Here is a 17,031-nt window from a genome sequence, read left to right on the forward strand (position 1 = left end):
GACAGCCGGTCACACTGGAATTTCACACAAGGGCAGATTACAGACAGCAAAAGGGTATATTGAGTGCCGAACATGATGAAGACAAGACGTAAGCAAGGAAAATGGGAGCAGAAATAGCAAAAAACCCCCCGTAGAAAAAATTGACAAGCAAGTCATTGGGAATGTAAAAGGTCCTCAAAATCTCATACCACATGGAAGTGGTACCGGAGAGAGGGCGACGCAACTCGAGGGTGGTAAATTTCGCTGAGGTAAGAGGTCTTGGGGCCGAATGCTGGAGCAACTGCTGGAAACGACACGACACGGGAGAACACGCCAAGCCTGCTAGTGATAGATCGACAGAGCTTGATGAATTCAATCGTTGCGTGCAAAGTGACATTGGGGGATGGAAGACCTGCCGGTAAAAATGGAGGTGGTGGCACTGGCTTGTCAGACATGATTCGTATCTGACCTGAATGGCGTGGAATTCAAGTGCGAGCTAGTTGACGCATTATGTGCGGGAAGAATCGTACGTAGACAAGACCTGACGATCAAGAACGAGGCTGGAGGATGACAAAACGCTCGCGGCCCCGTTGGGATGTGAAGAGCAGGCCAATAAAACAACGGCGGCAATCAGAGCACACCCAACTCTGTCCAGGATGTTGATGTCAAGCAACACGAACTCGATCAGCAAGAAATTTCTGGCCTCATTGCGGCCTCGGGCTCGCTGTCTTCGTTTTCTGTCGGTCGTGCAAGTCGGGAATGATCTTGAAAAGGGCGAGAGGCAGGTGCTGCATATTATCAAAAAGAGAGGGAAAAAAAGAAAGGGCCATCCATTCCACGAATGAAGAAGATGTCTCCCATTCCACGGTTTGATTGCAGCCCTCTGTCACTCATCACACCAAGCTCAATCAGTCTTCCAGTGTCCGGCCAGACTGCTATCCAGATCGTCTTGTTCGCCGAGCCAAAGCTCCACCGCATAGAGGCCGAGGGTGCAAGCCAGGTTGATCCATTTCCACAGGTTACCCCGCCGCCGCCTTGGCTGCTCCACCACTCGCCACTTCCACCCATGGCTTGCGATGTAGACGCAAAATGTTGCATTAAGAGACTGGTGTAGACAGCGATCAAGATGGAGGGAGAGAAGTAGCTCAGCAAGCCGAGGACTTGGCCGGCGGCGTCGGAGTCGTCAAGAGAAGCCTCCTGGGACAGGGCGCGGGCTCCAGCTTCTCGGACCGCAGGAATAATGCGGGTCGATGCGTAGAGAACAAGTAGTCGATAGGCGAGGGAGATCAACACTGACGGAGTGACGGCAGAAAAGACCGCGGTGATCACATTGAATGCGGCGTGAATGGCCGAAGGCAGCAGAGAGAGCGCGTGCATGAGGGTGGAATAGGATGCCATGATGATCGGGGGGAATGGAGGGAAGTCGCCAGCCTGGGACGGCGACGGCGCTTGCTCTGCTGGATACGACGGCTGGTAGTCTGTAAAGATCTGATAGATGCAGAGCACCACGTAGGCGAACAACAGCGAGCTTTCGACTGGATTTCCACGTCCACTGCCAATTCCCCACGCGCAGAGAATGACCGCGCATGTGATCGACACTCCGATCAGGGCCGCATCCACATTGGAGATCTCGGGAAATTGAAGAACCCGCCAGAGGAAGTACACGGAGCTGGAGATCACGGTCGCGGAGAGTACCAAGAGGCCAATCTACCACCAAAAAAAGGTCAGCGGGATGCACTGAGAAATGGAGAGAGGGGCGCAACAAAGAGAAAAAAACAACATACCATCCAGCTATCACTTCGTCCACCACGATTCACGAGCCATCGAGTAATCTGACCTGCCGCCTGGATGACCAGTAAACTACAGAACCCCTCCACTAATTGGAACACCGGGGTTGACCAGCGAAGCATGCGATCCCAGTTGCCCAGTGTGACCGTCTCCACCAACCCATCGCGTCCAAAGAGCCATTCCTGGATCGAGCTGTCCGCGGCCCGGTTTCCAGAAAAGGTGCGCTCAACCCAAGCAGTAGCGCTGTCTGTGTCGACCGAGAAGCGATTCAGTGACCAAATCAACAGAATCGGGATGATGATCCATTGGGTGGACTTGATCACTAGCACCAGTGATGATCGAACCCATGACCTCTCGGGTGTGGAGAGCTTCAGTAGCGAGAAGAAGAAGTAAAAGGTCGCAAGGGACAGTGAAAAGGCCAGACCACATACTCTCCCACCCACATCGAAGGCCAGAGGGATCGATGAGACCACAGCCGTAAGGAAGATGGCCGACGAGAAGGCGCGGAGAAGCCACATCGGGGAGGTGGGGGGAGACGCGCAGTGCGCGACAAGACGATACGAGGTGCGGACGTGGTTGAATACGAAGCGTTGAAGGACGGACAACGTCGAGAGTTGAGGTTGGAAAGAAAAGAGGAGAGGGGAGTCGAGCACACGACTGGGGGTGGATTATTCTTTTTTTTGTTTTCCTTTTATCTCTCTTGCCTCTTTGAGCTTATCGTCTGTTATTTTTTTTTTTCACGTGGGCCCGCTAAATTGGGGGGGCGGCCAGCGATGTAGCAGAGACGAGAGGGTTTGGGCTTGGTGTGGAAGGGACACACCGACAAGATCATCAGAACTTTGAGGCGGTGGACAGTATGGGACTGTGGTACCTCACCTCAGTTACTAGTCATTAGTGACTATGATGAAGATGGTAAATGAGTGTGAAAAGAAAAGATCAATGACATTGCATCCAGAAGAACTTCACCACTCTCTAGGCTTCTGACAAAGGGTCTAGAGCTTTCATTTCCCAAGATATTAAAGAAATCCATATTTAGGCGACTATCGGCTTGCTTGGCTCTCTATGGTGCAAAAGCCGTGGAGGCGAGCCTAAGAGCATAACCGTAAAGAGTAAAGACGGGCGGTCAAAGCCCCGAACCGCGACTGTCGCGACGAGGTCTCTACTGGTGTCCACTGGATGAGAACTCCACCCGTGGGCGCGGGGATGCTCTATGTCATCATTTGAGTTGCGATGACAAGGCACATTCACGAAGCTACTGCCAAATGTCCACAACAGTAATGAATGGACACCTCTTTTTCATGGAGACCCGCCACAGGCCATAAGTGGAAAGCCGACTCCGAGGGTTGATTGACGTAGTCAGCTACCGTGTTTCATCATACCAACTTGGATGGAGGGTCGCCATCTGTGATGAAGTGGCTGAGCAATCCAGCATCTAAACAAACATGGCGCAAGAAGATGAGATGCACGGTGTAAATGGCCAAGCAGCACGAGGGTACTTAGAGTAGGGCCAGAATGATTCCTACCTTGCTAGAGTACGAGCTATGGATAGTGTAAGACTTGCTTTGAACCTGACAACACAATATCTTTCTACTTACCTTCAGATGAACAGTAACTTTTCTCCTAATAATAACATATACTCCTAATCTGATGTGCCCTGAGGCAAGGAAGGGGTCATGAACTTTGATGTTCATGGAACAGGACATCTCCTCCCCTATGTGCTGAGGTGGCTACTTTGGTCGCTAACGGCTTTTGGTACCCCCCCCCCCCCCTCATCATCGGGAACTGAATGCCAAGTCTACTTGTAAATACAGTATCCCGCTCCTGAAAATAATAGGACATGAAGAAAGTGTTCTTGTAGTAGAGGTCAAATCACCCCCACAGTCTTCTTTTGGCTCAGGCACAGCAAGCCTGGCATAATCGCCCTTGTAGACGTGACATTTGTTTAAAGGACTGCTCCGTAGTGCCATGTGCACGGTTCACTACTACAAAACGACAGTGAGAGTAGCTGCGTCGGCCAATGACAAACATTTGAATCGAGGGCATTTAGTGGGCCCCCCAAAACAGACGGGAGAACCAAAGCTTCACGGCGGGGAGCTTGGTCAGGTGACTAGCCTAGACCCTTGATGGCAGCCCTACCTTCCTGATATGGCATTAATAAGAGCGGGCGGAGTGGGCAGAGAGAGCGGAGTAGATCAGAGCTGCGGAAGCTGGTACTTTTTCCTTGAGGATCGACCATCTCCAGTGGATGTTCCGTCTACGACAACTATTCAAAATGGCCGAAGAAACAGCAACCAAAAAGCTTAAGACTTCCTCGCCCTTGATCGGCACTCACAGGTACATCTCCCCATCAGCTATCTCTGCACTGTGGAAAAAAAAAGAAAACAAAACAACAGAGCAGAAGAGAGACAAGCAAAGTCCAACTTGCCAAAGAGTTCAGCGCTAATCTTGATCTTGCAGTGGTCATTTCCACGCCGATGAGGCCTTGGCGGTCTATCTCTTGCGTCTGCTGCCTACCTACGCGTCCTCTCCCCTTCTCCGGACTCGGGATCCGGCCCAGTTGGAGACATGCCACACCGTCGTCGACGTTGGTGGCGTGTACGATGCCTCCATCAACCGCTTTGATCATCACCAGCGCACCTTCGACACCGTCTTCCCCCAGTTCAAGACCAAGCTGTCCTCCGCCGGCCTTGTATACATGCACTTTGGCCGGGCCATCATCGCGCAACACATGTCTCTTCCCGAGGACCACGCCGATGTCGATTTGCTGTACAAGAAGCTCTATGCCGACTTCATCGAGGCCATTGATGCCAACGACAACGGCATCTCCGCTTACGACCAGTCTGCCGTCGCCGCTGCCGGCCTGGAGAAGCGCTTCAAGGATTACGGTGTCACTCTCGCCTCCATTGTTGGCGACATGAACAACCCGGACCCCACTAGCCCCCCCGGCGAGCCCCAGGATGAAGACAGCCTCTTTGGCCGCGCCAGTACCCTCATCGGCAAGGTGTTCACGCGCAAGTTGCATCACGCCGCCAACTCATGGCTGCCTGCCCGCACGACCGTCGGCAATGCCTATGCCTCCCGCACCGAGGTTCACCCCTCCGGCCGCATCATGGTGCTGCCCAAGGGCGGCGTTCCCTGGAAGGAGCACCTCTACAACTTTGAGCGTGAAGCCTCTGCCGGTGCAGACTCTCAGGTCTACTATGTCTTGTACCCCGAGAGCTCAGCAGAGGACTCCAAGTGGCGTGTGCAGTGTGTGTCTACCTCCGAGAGCAGCTTCGAGTCTCGGAAGCCGCTCCCCGAGGCGTGGCGCGGCGTGCGTGATCAGGATTTGGATGGCCTGATTGCGTCCGAGTCCGAGAAGAATGGTCAGCCCAAGCTTCCCGAGGGTGCTATTTTCGTCCATGCTAGTGGTTTTATCGGAGGGCACCAGACCAAGGAGGGTGCTATGGCCATGGCTGTGCGCAGTCTTGACTAAATTCTTTCACTATGACTGACGACACATAAAAAAAAGAACCAATTTCACCATTTCGTATTTATCAAGATATTTGGGTGACGTGAAGTGGCTGTCTTTGTATCATAAAAATAACCCCACTGGTCTAGTACCAGTCCGCGGTCGAGCAGAATCGCTAACAACAAGGTCTGCTTGAAGTCTTTGCACAAATCCCGTCGAAAATTGAGTGACTGGCATGGGATAGGGTGTCGTAGGTCCATTGGAGCCTTTGTGGAAACCACTCACTTGATGGCCTGGCATCTCCCGACCTTGGTTCGTCATGCTACCCGCAAGTTGTAGGGAACGCAGTCATCGATGTGTAGGTCCTATTAGCAGCATTTTTGCTCCAACGGACTTAGCATCGCAGGGATATGTGCTTGCATCAGAAAGACTGAATAGTCCACAATTTGACTTGCCCCGTAGTTGCAAAGCTTGACGGACCCGTGCAGCCTCTTCTGGGCCGAGAGATGGCCGGAATCGATCTCCACGCGTCCGCGGGCTAGAGTCTTTGCAGGATAACCTCTCAGCACACAATTGCGAACGAGATAGCAAACTGTCCTGCGTAGAGCGAAGCCGCGACTTTGGTGACGCTGCACTAAAGTCGGTATTTTGAGAAAGAAGTGATGCATCTTGTTGGCAAACTTCAATGACGGATACTGAGCGAGCTGATGTCTTCAATACTACCGGTCCCATCACCGGGCTTTTGAGCATCAGAGGTGGTGGACGCAGCATCCAATGGGTCCTCGCTCTCTCCCATCGCCCGTTGAATAAGCTTGGCTTTGACTGCAGCCCCCTTGAGACGTTCATCCGAGTCATTTACAGCTTCTTCGGTGTTGTGCATGTCCAAAGAAGCTGGATCGACAAGCTCGAGCAGTGTAGATAGATTCTTGGTCAATCGCGCACTGTGTGCGGGGAGCTTGTCCATGACGTTGCAGATTGATGGACCAAGAGAGACGTTCTCAGCACCGGCAACCGTGTGGTCTGATGTCTCAGATGAATCTGAATCCGCTAATCTCTGCGACCAGACAAGAGCCTTGCCGTACAAGCGGCCCATTTCGACGAATTTCTCGTAGCCTTTCTCGACCGCAAAGACACTGCCTTCGGTGTAGCCCGCCGTGGCTCCATCAGCCATACCGAGGTGATAGCCTTCATTGTAGAATTGCTCCTCAATATCGAGAAGACTGTCAAGTAGACTGGACTCCATGGTTGCAGATTGTGTGAGATGGTGGTAGTATGAGAGGGGATAAACTGTCTCTCGGAAAATGTGCAAAAGCTCTTGAATCAATACCGAAAAAGAAATGAGCCCGAACCATAAATTTTGATATGCGGGGCGTGCGGCGGGTGTGTCACGAGATGCCCACTCTGATTGAATTTCCCGCCGACCCCTCCATTTGCGCTTCCTTCAAGATTCTCCAAACCACAATGGCATCAAACCCAATCTTGCCCAAGGAGGGCGAGCGCAATATCCTGATTACCAGTGCCCTGCCTTACGTGAACAATGTTCCTCATCTGGGCAACGTCGTCGGCTCTGTCCTGAGTGCTGATGTGTTCTCGAGGTATGACTCAATGAAAACTCCCTGCAGCAGTTCCGCGCAACGATGTTTGCGGGGAGCAACGGAAAACTCCATGGCAAAGATTGACTGACACGCGCGCTTGCTAGATATCACAAGGCCTGCGGTCGGCCAACACTATACATTTGCGGAACAGACGAATACGGTACAGCGACAGAGACCAAGGCGTTGGAGGAGAAGGTGTCACCGGAGGAACTCTGCGCAAAGTACAACAAGATTCACCAAGAGGTGTACAAGTGGTTCAACATCGGCTTTGACCATTTCGGTCGCACTCCCACTGCCAAGCACACCGAGATCTCTCAAAGCATTTTCAAGCGCCTTCACGAGAATGGATTCCTCGATGAACGCACCGCCGAGCAGCCTTTCTGCGAAAAGCACAACTCCTTCCTGGCTGACCGTTACGTCGAGGGTGAATGTCCTCGGTGTCACTACGATGACGCTCGTGGAGATCAGTGCGACAAGTGTGGCCACCTGCTTGACCCCTTTGACCTGATCAACCCCCGCTGCAAGCTCGACGGAGCTACCCCAGTCCGCCGCGAGACGAAACACATTCACCTGCTCTTGGACAAGCTCCAGCCTGAGGTTGAGAAGTGGTCTGCGGAATCAATCAGCAAGGGCGACTGGCCCAAGAACTCCCGTGTCATCACCGAGTCCTGGTTGAAGGAAGGTCTGAAGGACCGTGGTATCACCCGTGATCTGAAGTGGGGTGTCCCGGTCCCTCTCGAGGGCTTCGACATGAAGGTTCTGTACGTGTGGTTCGAGGCTTGCATTGGGTACCCATCGATCACTGCCAACTACACCGACAAGTGGGAACAATGGTGGCGCAATCCCGAAAATGTCCAGCTCTATCAGTTCCTCGGCAAGGACAACGTGCCCTTCCACAGTGTCATTTTCCCCGCCACTCAAATAGGAACTGGCGACAAGTGGACCATGTGCCACCACCTCAGTGCTACAGAATACTTGAACTACGAAAGCGGCAAATTCAGCAAGTCTCGCGGAATTGGTGTCTTTGGTACCAATGCAAAGGAGACCGGCGTCGGCCCCGATGTCTGGCGCTACTATCTGTTGAAGAACCGCCCCGAGACCGGCGACACTCAGTTCGAGTGGCGTCCCTTCGTGGATGCCAACAACAGCGAGCTTCTCGCTAAGCTGGGTAACCTGGTCAACCGTGTCGTCAAGCTCGTCAACGCCTCCTTTGGCGGCGTCATTCCCGAGTTCACCGTGCCCGAGAGCTTCAAGCCCTTTGAGGATGAAGTCACCACTCTACTCCAGCAGTACATCGAGGAGATGGAGAGCGTGCACCTGCGTGCCGGTGTCAACACCGCCATGCGTCTTGCCGAGGCTGGAAACGGTCTGATCCAGGCCAACCGCCTGGACAACTCGCTCATCGCCAATGAGCCTGAGCGCGCCGCCGCCGTTGTCGGTACCGTCCTGAACCTGATCCACTTGCTCGCCAGTGTCTTCGCGCCTTACATGCCCGGAACCTCCGATTCCATCCTCGAGCAGCTGAACGCCTCTTTCCTTCTGATTCCCTCCCTCGAAGCTCTCAAGGCCGGCTGGAAGCCTGACAGCCTCAAGGCCGGCCACAAGATCGGCAAGGCCCAGTACCTCTTCTCCCGCATTGACCCTAAGAAGGCCGATGAGTGGCGCGAAGCCTTCGGTGGATCCCAGGCTGAACGGGCCAAGAAGGCCGAAGACGCGGCCAAGCTGGCCGCGAAGAAGGCCGCTGCCAAGGCGAAGAAGAAGGAGAAGAAGGACAAGAGCAAGGCTCCCAGTGGCGTGGAGGCCACGGCCAAGGGCGGTGCCGAGAGTCCCAGCGTGACGACCGACGGACCTCAAGACGAGGCTGTTGAGAAGATTGCCGACGGCGTTGCCCAGGTCACCCTCCCCACCTCTTAGATCCACTTGCATCGATTCGAAACTCCAGCTTGTCATACTGGGTGATATTTAACGGGGAGAGGATTCAACCTTTAACGTGCATGATTCTTAACGGTGCAGATATGATGAAGAAGTGGATACTTTAACGATGACCCGGTAGAGGGAGGGGGAGGAGGGAAGAGAGTTGTAGTGACCTACTACTGTATCCTTCAGTCACGGAGTTCAAGCGCATGGAATGAGATCAGCGACATCAACATCGAGAGAGAAAGGGATGGGGGTTAAGCGAGAATCTCTTGTCTATCTTTCTTGAAGAATTGTGGATAGAAATGGACCTGTGGCATATTACAATTTCCCATTTTAACCATGACTAAGCCTTTTTTTTTCCATCGATCAAATTCCAATCGAGCGCCAGAAATCTCATCGACCTACCACTTAAATACGTCGTTTTGTACCAAGATCATCCAACTACACGATCCAACCTATGCCTGGATGGGAAACCAACCCGTCTTATCTCGTCTCTACCTCACATTTACAGATTTACCAGGTCGAAAGCATCATCTACGTGGATGAATCCAATCTCATGCAAGTACGTTCCATTGATAACTTGACCTAGGAGGGGGATTCGCAAAAATATAGTATGTTAAAGGGGCAAAAAAAAAAGAAAACAGAGGGGTTTAGGGGGGCGGGGGAGGTGTTGGTAGTTCATTACATGCTCATTGTGCCAGTTGCGCCGCAATAATAATTCTCTCTCTCTCTCTCTCTCTCTTTTTCTTTCTGGGCAAGGGCAAGGAAACAAAAAAAAGAAGGAAAAAAGACAAAAAAGAGGAAAGAAAGCGGGAATCTTGTCTTCCATTCGGGATCACCTCCAGCTATGCCATATTTATGATCGTTGATTCTTCATATTTTGGGTTGTCCGTCCTTCCAGTCTGTGTTTTTTCCCACTGGCTATGTGTTTTCGAGTGTTTCAACTCTACCGCTTGCGGGTACCAGGTCGGGGTTTGCACTCATCGGGACCCACGGGGTGCAGCATCACCTTGTTGGGTGTTTGTTGGGTATTCGCAGAGTATCCCTTGCTCCAGTCGTAGCTGACCGCGTAGGCGAAGATGTTTCCATTGCGGTTGAAGGCAGTACTGGAGATGGGTCCGCCGACGGCCGGGTAGCCCTTCAAACGATGCTTGGCATCCTTATCCCAGAAGTGGAATGTGCCGTCACTTCCCGCGGTGCTGAATGTGCCGTGCACAGGGTGGAATTGGATCGAGTTGACGGAGTAAATGTTGCAGACGTCCCGGTTGGCGGGGGGGTTTTCACGATGACACTTGAAAGAGAAGTTGGAGGCGGAGTCTTTCTCCTCGACGTACTGAATGGCGCAACGACCTTCGATACTGCCGACAGCAAACCCGGAGGCATCGGCGAAGCAGCTGACTACCCGCGTCTGCCACTTGAGAGGGGATTGCATGGTCTTGTAGAATTTGGTAGGCTGGTCAAGGTTGATCACGTTGATGTACCGATCGGCGGTTCCGATCACGAGCAGCTTGTTCTTCACGTCCATGGTGTACACTCGTTCCTGACACTCCACCGACGCGATGGGCGCTTGTTGTCGCAGATCCCAGTACTTGACTGTCTTATCCCATGAACCGGTAATCAGAAGCGGCGCATTGCTGTGAGTGACCATGTGACAGCTTCGAATTGGCGCATCGTGAGCGGCGACTTGGGTAGCGGTGGTGGCACCCGATTGAAGATCTAACATTCGTGCAGCTTTGTCTGCACCAGCGCCAACGACTTTACTTCCATCCTGTGAAACAATAGAGAAAAAAAAAGGGAAGGCCCAGGTTAGCCCGAGACAATGTCGCTCCGCGATATGTGCACGTCAAGAATAGAACAAAGCTGAAGCTTACCGGAGACCAACAACAGCTCAAGACAGGAGCCTCATGTTCAAAAAGTGCCTTCCCCTCGCTCTGGCCTTGTTCGTTGATTTCGTAGATGCGGACTTTCTTATCCCAGGATGCGACAGCTAAATGCTCACTCGCCGGAGAGAAACGAAGATCTGAGATACTATCCTCTGGAGGCTGGTTGAGAGGGACATCTTTGGAGATATCTCCGGTCGTGTTGGTCTGGCCTGCCGACGTGGTCGTCGTGGTGGCGCCCACGCTGCCGAAGAGGGACATCGGGAAGGGCGCGCCGAAGAGCTTTGTGAAACTGAGTCAAGCGTACGGAACCGGTCCTGGGTCACGACAAGAACGGTCTGAGAATCGATATGCAAGCACTCAGAGTGCTACAGCTCCGCTGACTGGGCTGAAAGGTGAGGAGAGAGGGCGAGATGAGGGGGGGGGGTTCAAAGGAGGAATGGGTCACTTGAAGGAATTCGCGATGCTTTTGACTTCAGAGACGCTTGAGGATGCGCGCGATGTGCTTCCGTCCTCAGGCAGAAAAGTGGGCTCTCACCGCCCAGCAAGGCACGGGTTGTCTGTGGCAGGATCACCGCCCGCCGCTTTGGGTCTGATGTATCATGATGTCAAATCACATATACTATAAGCATGAGGTACCCGACCCAGCAGAATCGAGATGACTCTTGCCCATGAAGTGTCTGGAGAAGCAGACTAGCTTGGCTAGCTAGGATTCATTGGCCAAAGCCTACACGGCTGGTCCTGTCTGGAGGTGGACCCTGTAAGATACTTGTCTGTACTTGACGATCTACAGCACATAGAGGCCATGCTTCTCGGTCAAACACTGGTCACAGACATACAAGCTTGGACTGGGAGTATACAGTATCTATCTTCTAGGAGACCGCGGCATACTGTGTTCGGAAGATTCATTGCTTCATTGAGCTATTATCTGTCCTGAAAACTACGGAGCTTGCAATCACTCGGCATTATCGAGCTACTAGAATTACACATCTTCGCCTCCTCCATACCAAACACGACCACGTCGGACCACGAGTCCCTGATCCTGGCCCACAATCCATTCTCCCTCCTTGGGGAGTTGGCCATCATCTTGTGGCCAGTATTTGCTTTTCAAGACTTCATTGACAGCGTCAATCTTATCCATCAACATCTTGACCCGCAACGTATCCACCTGTTTCTCGTCATCATTTCCATCAATTTGGAAACCATCGTGGGTAATGAAGCGCGCAACCGTCACGTGGGCCGAAGGTGCGATATACCGTGAAGCCACGGGGAGACCGGTTTGACGAACTAAATCGAATACATCTCTCCGGAGGTGGTGGTATGTATACCGGTCCTCCCGGTCGTCGTTCACAGAGTCACCACCAACTGCATTCGCAGCCTCTGTCGTCAGACCTCCTGTCGGGGCAAAACTGAGCGCAAGAGCCGACGCGTCAAAGCTGACCATCGGCTTAAACAGCCTGGTTCGATGCTGTGTAGGATATGCAGAGATAGATTCCTTCGAGACACCCTTTGAAGAGCTCAAAGTGTCCACAAGGGCCTGGATCTCAGACTCGGTCAACGAGTGGGCGACTTCCAGCACCGTCGTGTGGAGATTGGCGAGAGGCATGAGCCAGAGAGCTGCGTCGAATTGGGTCAGTATAACCTATGAACGCCTCTGCTCTGAAAATTCGCATTTGTTTGTTTGTTTGTTTGTTTTTTTTTTTTTTGGATCTCCTTGGGAATGGAAGAACGGGTTCGTAGATCTTACCGGGAGCAACTTCTCTCAACTCCTTCTGTACAAAAGCAACCACCTCTCGAATATGCGGTGGTGGCCGGGCCCAAAAGACAAGACAATTGCGGGGATCGACGTATCCCTCTTCTTTGGCGGAGCCATCCAGCCGACGCAGAACCTCATCTAGAGACCAACCCGGAAAGTCGTCCGCAAGGATCTTTGCCTTTTGCTGCGCATTGCGATTGACGCGATGGCTTTCGTATTGTTTTTGGATTTGAGCCTGTAAAGGTGGATGATTGAGGTGAGAATAGAGATCAGGAGATTTAGGGTCCATCCTATCACATGAGTCACCTGTTGACTCGAGTTCCGTGGACAAAGTCATGAACGACTTACGGGATCATCATTGGCCTCACTGATCAACAATTCAAAGGGATTATCCTCGTAGATGGTCTGACTGGCCATTGTGTTCTCGTTGGGTCGAACTCTAGTGTTACTCACTAAACGAGGTTGGAGTGTCAATGTAGAAAGAGTGGAGCGTGATTTATCTACTCCCATACTGCCGCGGACCTCCTGTCCACACTAACAACTACACTGATGATTCACTGTGTGCCAAGCCCGAGCCGCGGGCTAGATTCAGCTCGTAAGCCCAGCCATACGAGGATGAACATCCCGAAATAGGACTGTATTCATTGCGCATAGCCACCCCATTGTGGGCCGTGTGGGGAAGAAATACTAAACATCTTCAATTTGAGTGAGTCTTACCCTTGTTGAATGCAAATGAGTAAACGTCGCTTCGCCAGGACAGAGTGACGATTTCTTCCAATCGATGGAGCCGCACTCCGTCTTCTCAGGCACCAAGCACCCGATCTCTACGTGACCCCCACGCCCCATGTGGGGGACTTCCAGAAGGCACACTGACTGCCCATACCGAACGAGCTCAGTAGACTCATTCTAGGAATCAATGAAGCAGAAATAAGTGCTATATTTTTTAGTCAAACATACCAATAGCACGGGTATCCGTTCTCGATAGCTCATTTCTATACAGTGCCCACAAGCTCGACCCCCGTCGTACCTCCGGAATCGGTACATACCGGACCTCTGTTCGTATTGCTATCAGTAGTCTGCCTATTCGAAGAGCCAGCCTTGAACCAACGAAGCAAAGTAGCGAATGGACAAGTACCATCATGTGATTTTGCTTTTCTATTTATTTTTCCACATTTATCTCATCAAAACGATTCTGCGCGCGTTCAGCGTCAAGGAAAGCCCCCACCAAATCAGGTTACGCCGTCAACCGCGTATCACCTACACAGTACAAATCGAAGCTTCCACTTCTAGTGTACCACCAAACAAGATAAAATGCAAATATAATACATGGTCAACCCCTTTGAAATCTCAAAGATTCATAATGTGCACACCATACTTTTCAAAGCAACAATGCCACACCCGGTTTCTATCGCCGCAGCTAGAAAAAAATGGCCCGACGAATTAACAACCCTCCCCCCCCCCCCCCCCCCCGGGGTGCAGTACTCATTTCGACTCCGGGTCGGCTACAATCTTGTCAATCTATGGCGCTGTTCCTGGACGGCTGAGATCGGTATTATATGTGCAGAAGCGTTGGCCGTTGGCGTGTGAAAAATCTACTGGCAGGTATGTGGTGAGATGGGAATTTTGTCTTTCATATTGATTTCTCCTCCAGGTGGTCGGTAGGTATTGCTTCCCGGTTTACAAAGATATGTAAAAAGAGAGGGGTTGCTCGAAATGGTCAAGGTAAAATTATCAATGTGACCTTTCAAGTACTGGAGATCTCTAATGAAAATCTGCCCTGCAACCCTGATGTATGACTATCCAACTTGAAAACTCGTGCAGAGTGCAGATACCGACAACGTTCAGGCCAGAGCCGGGTTTGTCTTTTCCACAGCGGGGTCCGGTATTTTCTCGAATTGGAGATTTGAGATCTAACAAGCGGTAGGGAAATGAGGCTGTCAAAGACAAAGCTGTGATATCAAAATGCAATGTTGACCTTTCACTTCCTTTTCTTCTTCCTCTTCTTCTTCCTCTTCTTCTTCCTCTTCTTCTTCCTCTTCTTCTTCCTCTTCTTCTTCCTCTTCTTATACGCTTGTCACGCAAATGATAGCGGTGATTTCCGGGAGTGGGACGTCCATGTCATTTCATCTGTAGGTACCTGTATGGTTCACTCCAGAGTCATCCGTCCAGTCGTGCTGTGTTGCATGTCTCCATAAAAGTCAAGAGTACAGTTTGTGTGTCTAATCGACATCTCCAACTGCCACTTCCCCCCTCGTTAATTCACCGTTTACGACTGCCTGTCCGAGGAAAGATGATGATCGTTGAACATTTATTTGCATTTCATTAGAGAGAGACGGACTGCTTCACACATCCTTGATCCATGAGTCCTGACTATGTGCACTTAGTAGTTGAACCGGCTCTCGTCCTCCTGTTCAATGTGGTTCTGGGCCTGGCGCTTCGCCCGCTCCCGGTCAACAAAGTCCAGACCCTTGGTCTCGACCTCGCGGTCAATGAAAGCACCGGCAAATCCAGCCATCAGTTCCTTGGCCATCTGGTGGTTGGGGGGTGGGCCTATATCGAATATGATGAATCCAGGGTCAGCATGCTGAAAACTCTCTTCAAAACTGCCCCTTGAAAGAGGTGGGGGGGAGGCAACTCCGTGCAGAGGAGCCACAGAGTCCTAGGCGCAGTGTCCCAAGTCAAGGACAGTGGGCTCAGTGGATGTGGAATGAGACACAGCGCCTTACCATTTCGTGCAACGTGGTCCTCGTAGGCCTTGGCAGCCTCGAAGGAGGCGGCACCAGCGATCAGCTCGTGGACGAAGGAAGCCTCGTGTTCAGGCTGCACACCTTCTTCCTGGTAGCGTTCCCAGGAATTGGCGTGAGGAGCGTCATCTATGTTGAGCGGGAGAGATCGCAGGTTAGCAAGCTGGGGGAGCTCATGAGGATCGGAGGATGACCCCCAGGAGGGAGACATGACTCGTAGGATGGGGATTGGGTGTCGAGAAATGGGGCATGGGAATTGATCTTGAAGAACTTGCACTCACCGGAGAACCAGCCCATTGTGATGATTATTGAAGATGTATTGAGTGGGAAAAGAAGAGTGATGGGATCGAGTCGGAGACAGAGTGTGTATCGAAAAGTGGGATACGGGAAAAGTGGAAAACCTCTCATCGGGAAGGGGGGAGGAGGGGGCATCTATATACGACTCGGTGGAAACATCAACATCCTCCGCTCCCCCTCTTTTTCCTCCGCCACAATCGAATCATCTTTCCACGCGGGCAAATCGAAGCGACGTGGCAGCGTGGCTGGAGGGCATTCGACTTCTCGCCTTTCCCATTGGGGAAGAGAGTTACTCCGGTGGGACATGTTGAGGAGTACGCCCCATAAGTCACAGCAATGTAGCTGCGGTGTACCGAATCCACAGGGTCGATCCTCTTCCGCGTGAGATTGGTGGAGATGCGCTGTTCAGGCCAAGGGACTTTAGTGGAGATGATGGAGAGCAGATCAACGATTGAGTTACTACTGATCAACTGAATCCCTGAGCCATAAAATACCAGGGGCCCAACGCCGAGGGCTGATCCAATTTTGGAAACCACCTCGTGGCCACGCTTTGCGCGACTTTGGTTCCATTTCGGTGGAAGGTGACATCAGACATCACCGGGGGGGGGGGGGGGGGGGGGGGGGCGGCCGAGCGGGGTTCGCTCGAACGGTGGAGGGGCAGAGATCCTCAATTTATCGGCATGGAGACCCAAGTGAAGGAGGGAAAAGAGAGAAATCGCTGACTTTTCATGGATGAGGGAATTGATGAGATGAACTTCTTCTGCAAAGATAAACAAAAACCAAACCACTCGACCCGAGGACTCGCACCAGCGATTCATCCACATGATGCAACGAGGGCTGACCGCCAAGATGGTCAAGCTCTTACGATCCCCCGCTTGGCAGGGCCAAGTCGGCAGGCGTGTCCACTTTAGCTGAGGGACCTCCGAAGAAGCCAATCAAGGCCACATTCATCCCGTTGTCCCCACGATTGGCTCGCATGTCCCCGATAGCTTCATCCGAGGTCCCGCCTCTTGACTCCTTTGAGAATCGCTTCAACCCCTGAAATCGCTGCAGCCTAGCCTTGTGGACCGGAGCTGAGACGCTTCTTTTTGCCACTGAGAGAACAGCGACCCCAACTCGAGCCCTGTGAAAGCCGATTGATTGCATCGCAGTATCAGAGCCTCTTCAGAGCATACATCATCCTGCATGTGCACACCCATCCACCCGCACCAACCTTACAGGCTGTACGCTGCGGCTGCAGGGACAGCCCGACAGTTACTGAAGCGTGTCCTGGGTACGTCCTGGGTACAATCTGCCCCGCCTCGGAATGCTGGGAACATGCACGCATCGTCCACGGTTGAACTGTTTCAGGTGTGCGCCTGTCAAGATATGGTCTACCGATCCTTCGAGCGGGTGTTCTCGTAGCCCCTGGTACTCGTGCATTGTGAATCTGAATCTCGTCTTCTGCACGATGGTCTCGATGTTGTCGCAGCCTCATTCTTACGAGCTTTGAATTGTAATCTGTCGTATGTAGTGTGGCGAGAGACTGGGCGCTGCGACAGGTAGATGTTCTCGAATGAAGTCATTCCCCCTCCTCATTTGAGCCCCACGCTTACTGTTCGGGACACATGGGGCTGTACTTCTC

The 17,031-nt window shown here is 52.3% G+C and overlaps 6 protein-coding genes across 6 annotated transcripts; 2 read left to right on the plus strand and 4 right to left on the minus strand.

Moving 5' to 3' along the window:
* Positions 1 to 777: 777 nt before the first annotated feature.
* POX_d05958 (uncharacterized protein) lies at positions 778 to 2,285 on the minus strand (the record flags this gene model as incomplete). Its single annotated transcript, XM_050114789.1, has 2 exons — positions 778 to 1,686; positions 1,764 to 2,285. The coding sequence occupies 2 exons, from the start codon at positions 2,283 to 2,285 to the stop codon at positions 778 to 780; spliced, it is 1,431 nt and encodes a 476-aa protein (XP_049969740.1).
* A 1,754-nt stretch (positions 2,286 to 4,039) lies between these two features.
* Positions 4,040 to 5,242, plus strand: POX_d05959 (UPF0160 protein MYG1; the record flags this gene model as incomplete). Its single annotated transcript, XM_050114790.1, has 2 exons — positions 4,040 to 4,101; positions 4,225 to 5,242. The coding sequence occupies 2 exons, from the start codon at positions 4,040 to 4,042 to the stop codon at positions 5,240 to 5,242; spliced, it is 1,080 nt and encodes a 359-aa protein (XP_049969741.1).
* Positions 5,243 to 5,900: 658 nt separating this feature from the next.
* On the minus strand, positions 5,901 to 6,461 carry POX_d05960 (uncharacterized protein; the record flags this gene model as incomplete). Its single annotated transcript, XM_050114791.1, has 1 exon — positions 5,901 to 6,461. The coding sequence occupies one exon, from the start codon at positions 6,459 to 6,461 to the stop codon at positions 5,901 to 5,903; it is 561 nt and encodes a 186-aa protein (XP_049969742.1).
* Positions 6,462 to 6,679: 218 nt separating this feature from the next.
* On the plus strand, positions 6,680 to 8,727 carry POX_d05961 (Methionine--tRNA ligase, cytoplasmic; the record flags this gene model as incomplete). Its single annotated transcript, XM_050114792.1, has 2 exons — positions 6,680 to 6,813; positions 6,918 to 8,727. The coding sequence occupies 2 exons, from the start codon at positions 6,680 to 6,682 to the stop codon at positions 8,725 to 8,727; spliced, it is 1,944 nt and encodes a 647-aa protein (XP_049969743.1).
* A 949-nt stretch (positions 8,728 to 9,676) lies between these two features.
* POX_d05962 (Nucleoporin GLE2) lies at positions 9,677 to 12,783 on the minus strand (the record flags this gene model as incomplete). The annotated part of the gene is made up of 5 exons (XM_050114793.1): positions 9,677 to 10,498; positions 10,602 to 10,902; positions 11,618 to 12,227; positions 12,358 to 12,601; positions 12,715 to 12,783. The coding sequence occupies 5 exons, from the start codon at positions 12,781 to 12,783 to the stop codon at positions 9,677 to 9,679; spliced, it is 2,046 nt and encodes a 681-aa protein (XP_049969744.1).
* A 1,963-nt stretch (positions 12,784 to 14,746) lies between these two features.
* POX_d05964 (uncharacterized protein) lies at positions 14,747 to 15,321 on the minus strand (the record flags this gene model as incomplete). The annotated part of the gene is made up of 2 exons (XM_050114794.1): positions 14,747 to 14,916; positions 15,093 to 15,321. 2 exons carry the CDS (start codon positions 15,319 to 15,321, stop codon positions 14,747 to 14,749), a joined length of 399 nt encoding a protein of 132 aa, XP_049969745.1.
* Positions 15,322 to 17,031: the final 1,710 nt, after the last annotated feature.

Source organism: Penicillium oxalicum, chromosome IV, assembly GCF_001723175.1.
Source record: "Penicillium oxalicum strain HP7-1 chromosome IV, whole genome shotgun sequence".
In the NCBI taxonomy this organism is placed as follows: domain Eukaryota; kingdom Fungi; phylum Ascomycota; class Eurotiomycetes; order Eurotiales; family Aspergillaceae; genus Penicillium; species Penicillium oxalicum.